This window comes from Zophobas morio, unplaced genomic scaffold, assembly GCF_036711695.1.
Source record: "Zophobas morio isolate AGI-343-1 ecotype UQ-CSIRO unplaced genomic scaffold, CSIRO_AGI_Zmor_V1 ptg000006l, whole genome shotgun sequence".
NCBI lineage: Eukaryota > Metazoa > Arthropoda > Insecta > Coleoptera > Tenebrionidae > Zophobas > Zophobas morio.
The window spans coordinates 11,657,699-11,673,303 of record NW_026972111.1 but is presented as its reverse complement, the minus strand read 5'-3'; the positions used below and the strand labels follow the sequence as shown (position 1 = coordinate 11,673,303).

Genomic DNA, 15,605 nt, shown 5'->3' with positions numbered 1-15,605 from the left:
AAAACACCATACTTAGAAATTATGAAAAAAAAAACCTCCAATAAAATTTTACCAACTTCATGGAGGATAAAGCGGGGTAGGTGTGATAATATTTCCAGGTAGCGGGCGCAAGTCAGAACATTCACCTGCAGTAAAATGTTCGCAATTCGGATTTTTTGCGCTCGAAACCTTAGGTTAAGGGCGCAACTCGGACACGCGGAATTTTAATTTCAGAGTTTCGTAAAACAGCGCAGATTCTTTTTAAAGAGGGATGTCTTGATCTCAATTCTTGTTTTAGTATTGTGAGTGTAAATGTGTATTAAAATTGGTACGTAAAGTTTTGTTTGTAAGGCAACTGTTCGAACAAAAATATCGCGCATTCGACGCCACTGCCCCCCTCAACGAATCTAATTTGTGTAAGACCAGTTAATTAGCAATTTTCGAATTTGAAATGTGGCGAATTTATTAACGCGTGCTATTTTTCTTTTATTTTATTTTTTTTGTAAATTTGCAATTCATGTTAAGATTTTTTTTTCCTAACATAATTTGATTACAGTAATGGAAATGATCCCATAATGCACGTGACAGGAAATCACTTATTCAGGCCCAACTTATTTTAATACTTAGTTTAGTACTGCATATTTTTTATTTAAGTTATTATTTTGAGAGAAAAGATGTTAAAAATGATTGTCAGTTCAATGAATATCATCGTGAACTCGAAAACCGGACGGCTTTAATATTTCCTTGCAGGTTGAACATTTGGTCTCTTTTGATCATATTGAATATGTGGCTGTCGTGTTTATTTCATATGTGCATTGTTTTACAGGAACTGCGAATGCATTCGGTCCACGATGTGCTGTCCTGACTTTTGAAATTTAAATTTCGCGCTAAAAAAACGTACCGAGGCCGCATTAAAAAAAATAAATAAATAAATTAAGCGTGTCAGTCAGTGACGTACGCAACCATGACTAGAGGAGTGCAACTCTCGGTTTAGCGTAGAAGGGGAATGGAGTGTAGGGCAATGCAGGTAGTTTTCAGAGAGAGTGTCTTGGTCGTTGGTTATTTTGTACTACTAGTGAAATGACGTTTTTAAGAATTGTTAGGTCAAATTTCATAAAAGTGGTAATTGTTTAAAGAAAATGATTCGCATCCGACGCCACAGTCTCCCACCAACGGTTGTATTATTAATAACGTTTTTTTCTGTTGATGTTAAGATTTTTAATTGTTTATTTCACAGTCGTGTAAATGTCCATATAAGCCACGTGTCAGGAAATTCACATATGCACACTTCATTCTTTTGTGTGTCACGTTATATGTAAAATTTCTGGATTTTTTACTTCAGTTATTAATTATTTATTACGTTATCCACACTCTATAATTTCTCAGCCAAGATTTAGGCAATTTAAACTAATCTTACACTTTGATCCATTTTGAGAGAAAAGACTTTCTAAATCTCATCTGCATAAAATAATAACATCGTGGGCCCGGGGATCTCAGGATTTAAATTGTGCTTGCATTTTATTATAATTTGTGTATCACCGTTCAACAAGCTGAATTTGAAGTTGTTATTGCTGAGATGCGCATCAAAACCGCCTTATTTTGATTTCTATTGCATTTGATATTTGTTTGCTGAATTAACGCATAATTTAAACATTTAATATTTCCTGTAAATTCTTTCTTTTTTAAAGTTCTTGCTATAGTGTGGCGTAATGAAGATTTGTTTCCTTTGCAGTTTTAGTAATTTTAATTTATTTAATCACTACCATAACATCGGAAGTACAAATTTCATATTAATGCGGTCATATGTATAATGTATAAAAGGTATGTTAACACGGATAATTTCCTGTTTATTCTCAACTTAGCACCTTTTAATCAAAAATAAACAAAATGATTGCTTTGAAGGTTAACTGTCAATTGCGGAAAAGTTAGTAGCAGGAATTTTGAGGTAAGCTGTTTTGTAAACCTTTTTTTTCCGTTTTAAATTCCTTTGGGGTACCTACTTCTTCGTGGAATGTGCTTGTCCTTTGGTCTGGCAGTCCGGGAAAAATGGATGATACAGTTAATTATGAAACAGCCTTGTGAGGGTGAGTATGTGTAGCTCTCGAAACGCAGTGCAACGTAACATAACGCCGCAAACTGATAAGAGTTCGATCAGATGAGATCAGAGCCATCGTTCCCGTCGTCGCGATTTATCATTTGGACTCCCGACACAGTCTCGTCTTTTGTTAAACTACCATATCTGAATTTGGCACCACACTACCGCAATGACGTAGTATTTGCATCCAGATACTATAATGCAGATGTCTCATTTTTTGTGTGTCTAAATTTGTAATATTCAAACAATTATATTGATTCGTAAGATTTGATTGTTAAAGTCTGGAGAGGGTTTTTCCGTTGGGGAATAAGTGCTCCTACTGAACAGTTAGGCTTATTTTACAACTGTTTTGCCTCCCAAGAATTGAACAATAAATAATTTTTTCCTTATATTTTGTGTTTAGCACCTTGGAGCCACTTTGCATTTAAACGCATTCCGCTATAACAAAAAAAAAACAAAAAACAAAACAGAGTTTCATTTTGTTGACGATCACACTTCAAGGATAGGAGATTTTAACTTTAACCGAAATAAAAGCATGGGATCGCAACCAAATGTTGAGTTTTTTCTCGTTCGCATTTTTCATGTAAATGTTTATCTGAAAAATCGGGTTTTCGCCGCCGTGAATCAGACCAACTAGTTGGCTGTCTCTGCAAGGATAGAAGTAAATCTCAGGAATTAGTCGCACATCGCCCGTTATATTAGATGTACTTAGTGAAAATAAACTTTTACACGATCTGGATAATGGCGAAAAACAATATGATTTTTTCAGCATTTGAAAATTTTCAATTCAGAATCTGCTTCAAAATTCAGACTTAGTTTTGCTTTTTCTGTACCAGTTTAGGTCACAGCAATTTTTTTTTTGATAATTAGAATTGGAAAAAAAAATTGCCATTTAAAAAACCTGGAAGATGTACAGGGTGAGTCACTAGGCGCACGATCCTCAATATCTCATTGGTTATAAAGATGGAAAAAAAGTGAAAACTAAAGTTGTACGCCTCTTTGAGCTATACACATTAAAATTATTTTGCACTATACAAAGTGTTTTGTTTTCGAGGCATAGCACATAATTTAGGTCTTTTAATAATTATACAGGGTGTTATTGAAATACATGGAAACAAAAAATCTGGTGAATGTAGGGAACCTAAGAAGTCAAATGAACGTTTGTTGTTTTAGTAAAATTTTGAAAGGAAAATTTAACCCCTATCCAAACATTCATTCCTCCACTGATAAATAATGGTTTCACGAAAAAATGTGAAACCTAGTAACTGAAAACTGCCGAGGTGTAACTACTGTTGCTATTAATTTATTGCTAGCAACAAATAAACAATGACAATAATTAATGAACTGACAATTAAAACTTCAAAATCATAATGATGATTAATCAACCATAAAATGAAACAAAACGTAACGTATGCAACTAGAGCAAGTTTTCAAAATGTCCACCACCATTTCGTATACACGCTTCCGCACGTCTAATCAATGATTGTTGCCTTGTTCATGTAGAGTTCTCCACACCACAAAAGGTGAAACTCCCACTCGGTAAGACAATCGTCTAATGCTTATACCTGGATCGTTTTCAACGACATTCAAAATTTCTTCTTGTTCGGGTTTCGGTTTTACCTACCAACCGCAACCCTTGTCAGCAAGCGTCCCCAACTTTCTCTTTTACCTGCAATGTATCGCTTCCGATTTTAACAACTTTGTACATAGACTCCGAACTGTCAACAACAAGTAAATACAGTGTTACACAGCACATGTTTGTGTTTCATTTTATATCAATCTTTTTCGGTACGTATGTATGAATAACAATCATACATCCAACATTGGTCCTTCGAGCCGGATCTCTCCACATGTGTGATCCAGTGCTGTTAATTCAACAATAAAACGCGGTGGTGCCATTTTTTCGACGCCTGTATCGGGAGACGTGATCTACCGGCCATCGGAGTTCCCTACCGGACAGGAGAGCAGCGAATCCAGCCCATCCAGTCGTTTCATCCAAGGTTCCAAGTGACCTTATCACGTTTTTGGTAATTTTCGACGCCTGTATCGGGAGACGTGACCTACCGGCCATCGGAGTTCCCCACCGAGCAGGAGAGCAGCGAATTCAGCCCATCCAGTCAATTCACCCAGGCTCCAGGTGATCTTATTACGGTTTTGGCAATTTTCGACGCCTGCATCGGGAGACGGGATCCAGCCATTGGAAATTCCCAACCGGACAGGAGAGCAGCGAATCAGTCTAGCCGTCCCAGGTGCCAGAGGGCCTTATTGCGGTGAGTGGGTTCCAACTATTCCTTTTCTTTATCTATTTCCGGTCAAGCACGCATTCGACCGTAATTGTACGTCATTTTATTTAAATTTCATTGGCAAGTACCATTTACCTTGCCCGAACTGTACCAGTTTTACGTATTTCAACTAAGCGGTTTTTCAAATGGTTATGACGCGTTCGCAAACTTTCGATACTCCACACATGGCAGGCGCGGAAGGTGACGACAATACCGAAACATTTTCGGACTCAAATCCTACACCAGAGGATGCAGGAAATTTACAAATTTTACTCTTAAAAAGAGATCGCATTCACGACGAAATATCGCGTTTCAAGTTGTGGTTTGAAACAAACAATCTAAGTACATCCGCTTCTCGACTAAGAGTAAGATTGCGCGATTTTGTACGTATTAAGGCTCAGTTTGACAAAATCCATTCTCAGATTGAAGCTCTTGATGACGCCACCCCCGATTTAGAACAAGCTACCACAAGACTTTATTTTGAAAACGCGTATTACGATTTATGTGCAGATGTCGAAGATGCTATTGAACAAAAACGCGTTAACACATCTTCACCTGCACCGCAAGGTAACGCACCTACGAGCACACCGTCACCATCGGTGCAGTTGCTCCCGAATGTTATTAAACCGTTTAGCGGAATTTATACTGAATGGCTACCTTTTTATAATACATTTAAAACACAAAAGGTGTCTACATTTACAGCGGCAGTAAATCGCAATAGTACACAATCCACTTGTTATTTTTGTAAAAAATCTCATTTAATTTACAACTGTGTTACCTTTTCAAAACTCAGTGTTTCGGAAAGAAGGTCTCAGGTAGATAGGTTGAAATTATGTCAAAATTGTCTCAAACCATCGCATACGTCCGATAGCTGTAAATCTATGTCATGTAAATTATGCCAATTGAAACATAATACACTTTTACATAGTGACCAACCCTCCCATTCAAACGAAAACCAGCCTAGTACCAGCGGAGTTTATTGCTCATCCGCCCTTTTTCCACAAGCCGTTTTGTCTACAGCAATAATTCTAATAAAGGATTGTAAAAACAAATTTCAAAAATTCCGGGCTTTGTTAGACGTGGGTTCAGAATCGCATTTTATTACTGAAGCCGCCACTAACAAATTGGGTTTAAGTACAGAAAATGCAAATGTGGTCGTAGCAGGTTCAAATACGACCGCTAGACAAAAGGTTCAGGTACAGATCGAGTCGTTGCATTACTCATTTACAACAGCTTTAAATTGTCTGGTAATCCCAAAAATTTCGAAGAACATACCTGTCCGTACCTTTTCTAAAGATGAGCTGGACATACCTGAAGCGGTAAAACTTGCCGATCCTAATTTCAATTTTTTGTCACAGCCAATCGATCTGTTAATCGGAGCTGGATTATTTTGGCAACTGTTATGTGTAGGTCAAATTCAAACGATAGGACATGGCTTAATATTACAAAAAACTTTATTAGGTTGGATTGTAGGAGGGCCATTGCATGGATGCCCCACCAGTAACACTCGTCAAAATCTACATTGCGCGGTCAATAATGTCAATTTAGAAAACCAGGTTGAAAAGTTCTGGAAACTTGAAAGTTATTCAAACGATGATAAGCCGCTCACAGCTCTTGAAATACAACATGAGAACTATTTTATTAACACTGCCACTCAATTATCCAACGGACGATTTCAAGTCAGATTAACCTTTAGCAAGAGTTTCCCAATTTTGAGGAATTCGAAAGAAATCGCGCTTCAACGATTGTACTCATCGGAACTTAAGTTCGCAAAAAATATTATGTTAGAAATCAACTATCATAATTTTATAAAAGAAAACATTAATTTAGATCACATGCTTTTACTAGGTTCATTGACAGAGCAAAAAATCGAAAGTGAACCCCGTTATTTTTTGCCTCACCATGCGGTTTCCAAAACTAACGGGGTCACTGAAAAGATTTGCGTAGTGTTTGATGGGTCAGTCAAACCATCAGTCGGAAAAAGCATAAATGCTTGTCTCAGTACAGGGTCAAAAGTACAAAACGACATTTCCGATGCAATAATTCGATCTAGGACGCATGAGGTCGCTTTTACAGCGGACATTTGTAACATGTATCATCAAATTTTAATTCATCCCGAAGACAGACGATACGAACAAATTTTGTGGCGGGATGATCCTCATTTAACAACTAACCACATGAATTTTCATTTCATTCCGCCTTCCACACCACATATGGGGAGTGTCTGGGAAGCAGCGGTCAAATCTGCGAAAAGTCAGCTGAAACGCGTTACTGGTGCATTTTTATTTAATTTCCAGGAAATACAGACGTTGCTAATACAAGTCGAAACGTGCTTGAATTCGCGCCTGTTAACCACCATGTCCAAAGATCCATATGACCTAACTCCTTTAACTCCCGGTCATTTCCTCGTTGGAACCCCTCTAACTGTTATTCCAGAGGATAACGTCACCACGGTCTCAACGAACCGGCTCTCCAGGTGGCAACAATTCAGCCGCACTCAGCAGCAATTTTGGAAACGGTGGACAGCAGAACATATGGGTCAACTTCATCATCGCCCAAAATGGACCAAGGCCAGCCGCCAATGTTGGATGTATGATTGTTATTCATACATACGTACCGAAAAAGATTGATATAAAATGAAACACAAACATGTGCTGTGTAACACTGTATTTACTTGTTGTTGACAGTTCGGAGTCTATGTACAAAGTTGTTAAAATCGGAAGCGATACATTGCAGGTAAAAGAGAAAGTTGGGGACGCTTGCTGACAAGGGTTGCGGTTGGTAGGTAAAACCGAAACCCGAACACTTCTTCGGCATCAAGTGTCCGTTCTGTCCTTTCACGACCACGATCACTAAAACGAGGTTGAAATTTCCCATTTTCTCGTAGACGCTGAACAACGTTAGCAAATGTTTTATGATTTGGCAATCTTCGTTCAGGAAATGCTTCTTGGTATAAACGTCGAGCTTCCAAAGAGTTTCCTAAGGCTTGTCCATACATCAGAACCATGTCAGTCATTTCAGAATTAGAAAAATTCATTTTGTTCTTCCAAAAAATTGCAAAAACGTCAAAAAATGATGGGCTAATGAATGTATTGTCATGTTAACAAGCAACAATTTTACCAACTTTAAATTACTATAGTGATCAAATTTACCTTTAACATTTATGGAATCAGTAGCGCACACGCAAATTTTAACAGATTTTCAATCAATTTTATCTCGAAAACTAAAGGATTTTTATTAGATCAATATTTGATGCATAAATTCTCTACATCATGACCAATTACCTTAAAAAAAGTTTCCATCTATTTCAAAAATACCCTGTATATTTTTACATTTTTTCTACGCCTTCTAACCATGGTAATTATGTTATTCCATTTTTTTTAATTTGTTAGTTGTGTAAAGGTTTACAAAAAAATTGCAATAACCTTTTTACGATCTGTGCTGTAATATTTAATATAATATAAGTAAAATTATAATATACATAGTGTTTATGTAAAATATAAATGGTTACAATTTTTTAATATCGATATTTGAGTTTTTCAGATAGCGCATTTGTTTGTATTTTATTATTTGTATTGCTCTATTTTTTTTTCTTTCTTTCAATATATCGTAAAATATCTCAATATTTATCAATTTTAAATACAGAAAAGACTTAACGAAAAAGAAAGAGGACAAAAACTGAAATAACATAACAACAATAATATACACGGTGTGATAACCCAAACAACCCGCCTTAAATTGATATGTGAAAAAAAACTTCGAAAATTTGGCCTTGGCTATGATCGTCTAGCAAAATGGAACCCTACATTGTGTGTTTTTTTTGTGGCGGAATGCGTTAAGATGCAAGTGGTGGACTCCAAAGTTCGAAAAGTACCGCTAAATAAAAGACAAAATATATGAAGAACACAAAACGTTTGTTCCTCCACTGACAAAAAAAAAAAAAGAAAAAAAAAGCTGCGACTAAGTCGCGCTAGTTCAAGACCTCTTAGTTCTCAGTTACAAAAAAAAACTTGCCTATAACTTCGAATGAAATCAAATTAAACGTTCTAAATCAATGTGTAATATTTAAAGATCACAATTTATTGAAAAAAGAAAACAAAAATCTGAGTCAAAGTATCTGAATGCAAATACACAAGTTATTACGGATGTGTGGCAGCAAATTTAAAATTATGGCAGTCAACAAGAGAACAAAATTTTAATAAGTAAAAACTCTATGCTGCGGGGTGCACAGTGACAGCAGCACCAGAGCGCCTCCTCGTGAATGCCTATGACTACAGAAGTTAAGAGGGCACCCGGGTCGTTATAAGAGTGTGGCGATCGAACTACATATATCAATTGCATTGTAGAGCACAGCAGAATTACCCATAGGTGGCGTTGTAGCACGAGCAGAGTTTGGGGCTCCTGGTTGTGGCTGTTCTTCCACCACGACGATGATTCTACTCTATTCTATCGGCAACCACATGCCGCTCAGCACCCCTCTATCACAAAGAAACGTGCCGCGTAATAACAGGTTATTACGGTCACAAACTCGTGGTTGAAAATCCCGGCTATTGGAGCAAGCCGAGAGCGTCACGTCATTCCGACGGCTCTCCTAAGTTCTATTCAAGACCTGCGTCTTTTGCAGTGGCGGCTCGTGAGTGTCTGATGTGGTGAGGCGATGATAGAAATTTGACAATAATAATATTAATAATCAAATTAATTAAATTAATGTGATTAGTGCATATTACTTGGTCTTACTAGTTAGTAATGATAGAAGTCTTGCCCGAATACCGGTCATTTCCGGGTCAGTGGTAGGTCTTAATAATAATAATAATAATATTAATAATAACACCCATAACACATTTAATCAACAATGTTTTTACAAGTCAAAATTTTGTTTAAACTAGCACTTTCTTGGAGAGATTCGGGAATAGTTGTTGTGTTCCTTTCTAAAGGCCCATGAAATTTTTAATGTGTACTTTGGAACTTTCATGTAACTTTGCACTTCGGATGAAATTATTTAAATCGTACAAATATTACGGCAGAGCCATTTATATGTTTCGTACCAAGTAGATTTAAAAGACTTGGAGTACTACTGACGGTTCTGTCTCTTATCAGTGGAAGTTAAATGAATTAACCGTTTTGACTGCTCGATATTTAGTAAAATTTGCCGACGTTCTAGCTTGGTTCGCCGTGAAAACGGCGTTTCAAGAAGGAACCTGACGATATGGTACTCGAGATTCATTTTTCACTCACCTGTACCTATGAAACAGACAAAAACACGAAACATCAACACGTGGGCTTTTACTCACATTCATGCTAATTACCCACGCACCCCACAGCCCTTCCGTTTTGTAAAATAAATGGGAAAATGGTTTAATGAGTACGCCGAAAATGGTCGAGAAGCACCGAAGATATCGCCTCAGTTCCGAACGAACGCATGTATAGGAGTATAGGAGCTGAGCCATGGAAATCCGTGTCTGTGATTGGGCTTCGTTGATTCAAGTGAACCGACGTTGTGGCCGCTTCAGTTAAAGAACTAGGGGTATAAATCGTACGGTATTCAACCGAAAATGTCAGCAGAAAGCGTAAAAAACAAAAAATCATCAACAGATTTGCCATTTCAACATATTTTTGTAACTAAAAATGCATTGAAAGCTCTTTTTTAATTACAAATTAAGTCAATCCATTCTTAAGATATATGCTGTGAGGCGCCGCCTCACTTGCCTCATCTGACGAGCCGCCACTGGTCTTTTGTGCAGATAGCGCGATAAATCCCACCAGCTCGACTAGGAACCGGGCCCTCCGCTTCTGCCACGTGTTTCTGTGTTATTTACTTCAGTTCCATTTAAATGTTCATTTTCTATAACTCTGATATTAAACTACAACCGAACAAGTGTTAAAGTTTCAAAAAGAAGAATAAACAACGTTTAAATTCGCCATACGCTCTCGTGAAATTTTAAACAGCAAAGAATTCTTATCTGAGATTAAGATTGGGCACTAGACAATTTATATGATGGAAACATTGATAACAAAATATTTACGTGGTAGAAAAAAAACTAGCAAAGATTTATAAAAACAAAAAAGAATCTGGTGTGAAGTAAAACGTGTGCAGACAAAAAAAATACGTGAGGTTAGGAACGATTTACACAGCATGAAAATTTATGTTCAATTTAAATTATACAGCAAAAAAAATTACTGAGGCTAAAAAGATATAGAAAAATTGCATGAGGTGAAAAATTGTAAAGCTAACAAAATTACATTAGGTTATTATATGCCACACGTGATTAACGATTCAAACAAAGAATTTACATGATGTTAAAATTATGTCACACTTTATCAACGATTCAAACAAAGAATTTACATGATGTTAAATTATGCCACACTTTATCCAAGTGACTGGTTACTTAAAACAATTAGCTTTGAGAGTTTATATTGTACACTGTCCCCAGCTTATCCCAAACACATGATAAATAAACACAAAAATGCATCCCTCATCGCGAGAAATATGCGTCTCGGTGATGTGATAATGATGATAACTGCCCACGGGAAAAAATTTTAACCCCCGTCCTTCAGTCCCCGATATTATGAATTCTACCGCACTTTCACGGTCCTTTTCCCAGAGTGGGACAACGTTAGGTTAATTTAACTGCCGTAATTGAACTATTAGCAATTTTGTATGCAGAATTAAGAAGTGGTATAATGTAACACTTCAGTTTAAGCATCCAGAAACCATATTTATAACTTGATAAACAAAGGATGAGTCCTGGCTAAGTGAATTTCTTGAAATCTCCTAGCAAGTGCTTTATCTGAACAATTTCATGACTGTTAAATTGTGTTAGAACCAGTGACGATTAAAATCCTAACATGAATTGTGAATTTACAAACAATAAAAAAAATTTACACCACGTGTTAGCGTCGGTCAAAAATTCGCATATTTCCGCTTAGAAAACAGCAAGAATTAGAGCTATGCTTATTAGGGAAATTGGGGCGTCGCCATGGATACGATTAATTGTCGTCAAACAATGGCTTCCCTCTTTTTTTTAACTACCAAGTCAACTAAACTTAATCTAGCTCCCTTACCGCGTGCTTGCACTCACACCAAACAAATAAAACAAAGTGAGGCATCTCACCCCTCTACCAAGCAAGCCAACCTGTATCAACCCTCTTACCAGATACTACCCAGATATTTCCTAGGAGAGCTACCAACTACCAGAAAAGAACTAAACTTGTACATGGTTGCGTATGTTTAACGATTTTCTTGTATACATTTTTTTTTCAATTTCAAATTAATCAAATGCGATTTCGCACCGTTGTTTTTTTTCAGCGCGAAACTTTAATTCAAATGTGGTCACCACAATACATATTTTTTATACGTACGGTGCAACACTAAGAATAACAGCAGTGTTTCCAGAAAGCCATTTTTGATTCGGTTACCTAATAAAATAAACTGCTTCATTGATTATTATTATTGTTTTAAGACATCTGAATAATCAATTATAGTAATGATCATATTAGTTCTAAAGCATAAACGTAAAGTAACTATTTCAAAACATATTTTTGAAAAAACATTTATTTCAGAAAAATTTAAGACAGAAGCGAAAAAAAGTAATATGATGAAATCTGTTGTTTAAGTGGTCGTTTATTCAGTATACTTTCTACATTTTTAAAAGATATACCCACGATTCATTATTTATTCCCTTATTTCCCTTCTAAATTAAAATTGATTAGACAGTGATGAAGATCTACAAAGCTAACAGTATTTGTGTTTATGTTGTTATTACTGGTTGCCTATCATAAAAGTAAAATCACAAATTACGGTAACCGTAATCTGTGGTAAAATAATCAAGTTATTTTTTATTAGTAGTCAATAACAACGAAAACATAGTGAAAAATCGACACAATTTATCTTTCATTTCCGTAGGAAATTCTACCTTAATTTGATGATTTATAACGATTTATTTTTTAAAGTTTGTGGCAGACAGGTAATAAATGAATCATGATCATGAAAGATATAAACATTTGAAATTAGATGTTAGAACTACAGGTGGAACAAACTAGAAAAGCGGATCAGGTTATCTTGTTAATTTTAAACAACATTTGAACATTTCCTGTTACGTTATCTCTCAATTTTGACGCAACATTCTGTTATTGTATTTGCTGCAACAAAATGAAATTATCTAAGATTACAACGATCGGACGAGTACTCCAAACATAATTGCTTTATTATTGCGACTTATGTATGCAATAATACCAACTATGACATAACGATTTAAAATGAGCGTCGCAACTGCACGCCAAAAAAGTCCTTCAATTCAAAGAACGTTTCAAGAAGGAAGCAGAAGAACTACTACTAACAAAATCTGACCTCGTTGTCCGTGTCAAATGTATGTGTAGAACTTGATTTAGACGAAGGTGACTCCGTTCCTCAGGCAAAGAGACGACAGTGCTTGTGAAACTAAAGTTTCATGCAGACTACTGCAAACCAATACAACTTTGGAGTCTAAATACAACAGGAAACTATAGCGTTGGTGCAGGCTGTGGAAACGTGTGCCGCTCTCTTTTACTAGAGAATCTCCAGATATTTCTGCTCTAGAGCCAAGGTTATAGAAAACATCAAATATCCAGACGTGGAGGACTACAAGAGAGCCGTACAAGAAAGTACGAAAAAGTATGTCTAGTTTTGTCTAGTGATGTCCTATATTAGAAACCATTACTGTTCTTTGCAAGATGTGTTTTTGAAAAATTTGGACAAGCTGAAAGCGCCGCAACCCATCATCTTACAGACTACACAACCAACAAAAACACAGGATATAATAAAGATCTTTTATTACATAAATAACAAACGATAACTTAAAACGGTTTCTGAACACTATTCAATTGCGAATCCGAACGATTAAATCGTGTAATCGTTCCATACCTATGTACACTATTTACATTTGCCTCACTTTTTACTTCAAAATATTTACAAATCTCGCGGACGGCACTGTGTCCATTTAAATTGGATAGATCGTGCATTGACCGAGCACGTTTCGTCGCACCAACTGTCGTCTTGCAAGAAACATCTTCAGTACTTCGAACTTTTCGGCCGAGTTTGCACAGTGACTCAAACAGGATGAGTTTTTCTTTAACTGGGACGTAATTTTCAGAATTTTGACATTTCTTGAACAGGGTTTCGATGGCGGTTTCTTCGAAGATGGGTTCGTTGCTGATGTTGTTACAAACTGTACATTGAGCATCTAGAGGCTCGATGTAGTTTGAGTTGCAGTCTTTGTTGGTAGGTTTCCGGCCCCAGTAGTTGGCTAAAGTGAATATGTCGAGGTACTTTACGTCTTCTAGGGGTGTTTGACGGATCAGTTCTATGGCTATGGTCTTCACCCAAGCTTCGAACGATCGCTCATTGGCAGTCTGGAACAATGTAAAAATTGATTAGTAAGGAAATTACTTTCAAATCTCCTGCATATAAATAAGGATAGGTTGACTTTCAAAATCGAAATAGCACAAAAACTTCCATAGTCGAGTTAATCATGTCCCTAAGTAAACCTTGACTTGTAAATTCTGCACTGCACTTGTAGAATGTTTTAGATATTCGTGATAAAAAAACTCAAATTAAATTACCTAATACAAAGATACGCTAGATAAACAATTAGATAAAGTGTTTCTAATACTTGAGTAAGTGAGTGATTTTGACAACTTAAAAGATTAAAGGATTTTGAGTTAACTGATGCTTTTGTTTACAATAAGAGTGTTATTGCACCAAATTTGGCATTGACATGTAAATCTTATCAAATTTTATTATTATACTAAAAATTCATAAATTAAAATAAAATGGGTTCAAGAAAAAAATCTTATCTCATTAAAATGTGCCACCGAATATTTGGAATTTTTGCTGCATTGAATGTTTTTGTAAACTTTTATTTGTTGTTCTTCACTTTAATTTTGATAACATTACTCAAGTATATATTTGGATGTGTCCGATTTATTGTAACATAATTTATAATCGAGTGATCCTTGGAATTGACATGTCTAACGCTGTTTATTTGACATATACCTAGTAGGGTGGTATAATCAACGACATACTACATTCTTTTCAAGTTATGTTGCTCGCCCAATACATTTGCCGTAAATTTTATCATATGTTATTAATGTTATACAAATCATGGAAATGTTATGTAAATTCTACATCTACTGCTGTTGATGAACTTATCAATTTTTTTTAGTAATACAGTTTTCAGTAACTCGTCGAAGGACAAACAATATTTTCGACCGTCATTAAATCTGGTCTATCATTATCGTTTTTGTACTACACATTTAATGATCTATTAAACTACACAAAAAAATTAAAACAAATATATTTATTTTGTCATCAGAAGTTACCAATATTATACTTTTAATAAGGGGTTACTTTTTTTACTTCCTGGGCGTAATATTTTGCCGAATGACTAATTTAATGTCTATTCAACGTCTAGAGCCAGTCTCCCATTTCCATTTGCCTATGGTTGCTGTCCGTTGCCAATTTCTACAATATTTTCATAGGAAACATTACCAAAACGACTCATTTTCATTTTAATGACATTCAAAGTTTAGTTGAAAAATGATCATGAAAATTAACTTCATTCTTAATTTGACATTTCTAATCAGTCTGTTTACACTGGAGTGAAATTATCTAATTAAAACTTTGTAATAAAAATAGCGACATCAAAGAAAGAAATATTAACAATTTAACTGAGTCGCCATTGTTCCTTCAATATGTATGTAGAAAATAATTTTCTGATGAACTGTAAAATTACATTTCAATTCTTTTGTGTCGTTTAATAGCGTAATAAACGAGATAATGATGGACACTCGTATGTAGGTTAAAACACAAATCACAATTAAAAAATCACTAGCATACTTTCCTCCCTAAGCTATAGTATCATAAAAATGTATGTATGTGCTATTCACGGTCTTCCTGGATAAGGGTCGCGTGTGGCAGTTTTCCAATTTAAAAACGGCTTTAAATTTGAGGTTATGAATTCAGTGCCACAAATGTAGAAGCTGCGTTGCCAAAGTTACTAAAGATCAAAAATCTGGAGCCTTAAACATATCCATCAGGAATTTGATTGCGTGGTGTATAAATTTCAATTATAATAATAATAATTATTATTAATATGTCTTGCTTATTTCTACAAAATTTAAGGGTTCTAAGTCTGCTCTTTCAGGTACATTTTTTTTTTGAAGCGCAGTGTATTTCCAAATTAGTCATTGCAGGTCAGGGTCCCGTGATTATA

The 15,605-nt window shown here is 35.7% G+C and overlaps 2 protein-coding genes across 3 annotated transcripts in view; one reads left to right on the top strand and one right to left on the bottom strand.

The window, feature by feature from the left end:
* Positions 1-4,541: 4,541 nt before the first annotated feature.
* On the top strand, positions 4,542-6,986 carry LOC135123837 (uncharacterized). Its single transcript, XM_064048713.1, has one exon. It carries the CDS (start codon positions 4,542-4,544, stop codon positions 6,984-6,986), a length of 2,445 nt encoding a protein of 814 aa, XP_063904783.1.
* A 6,161-nt stretch (positions 6,987-13,147) lies between these two features.
* LOC135123611 (uncharacterized) overlaps positions 13,148-15,605 on the bottom strand; it is a 65,785-nt gene continuing 63,327 nt past the window's right edge. For both annotated transcript variants that reach the window (XM_064048413.1, XM_064048412.1), the window contains exon 3: positions 13,148-13,743. In XM_064048413.1, coding sequence (XP_063904483.1) covers positions 13,189-13,743 — 555 coding nt within the window. In that variant the 3' untranslated portion in view covers positions 13,148-13,188. The remainder of the gene's footprint in view (positions 13,744-15,605) is intronic.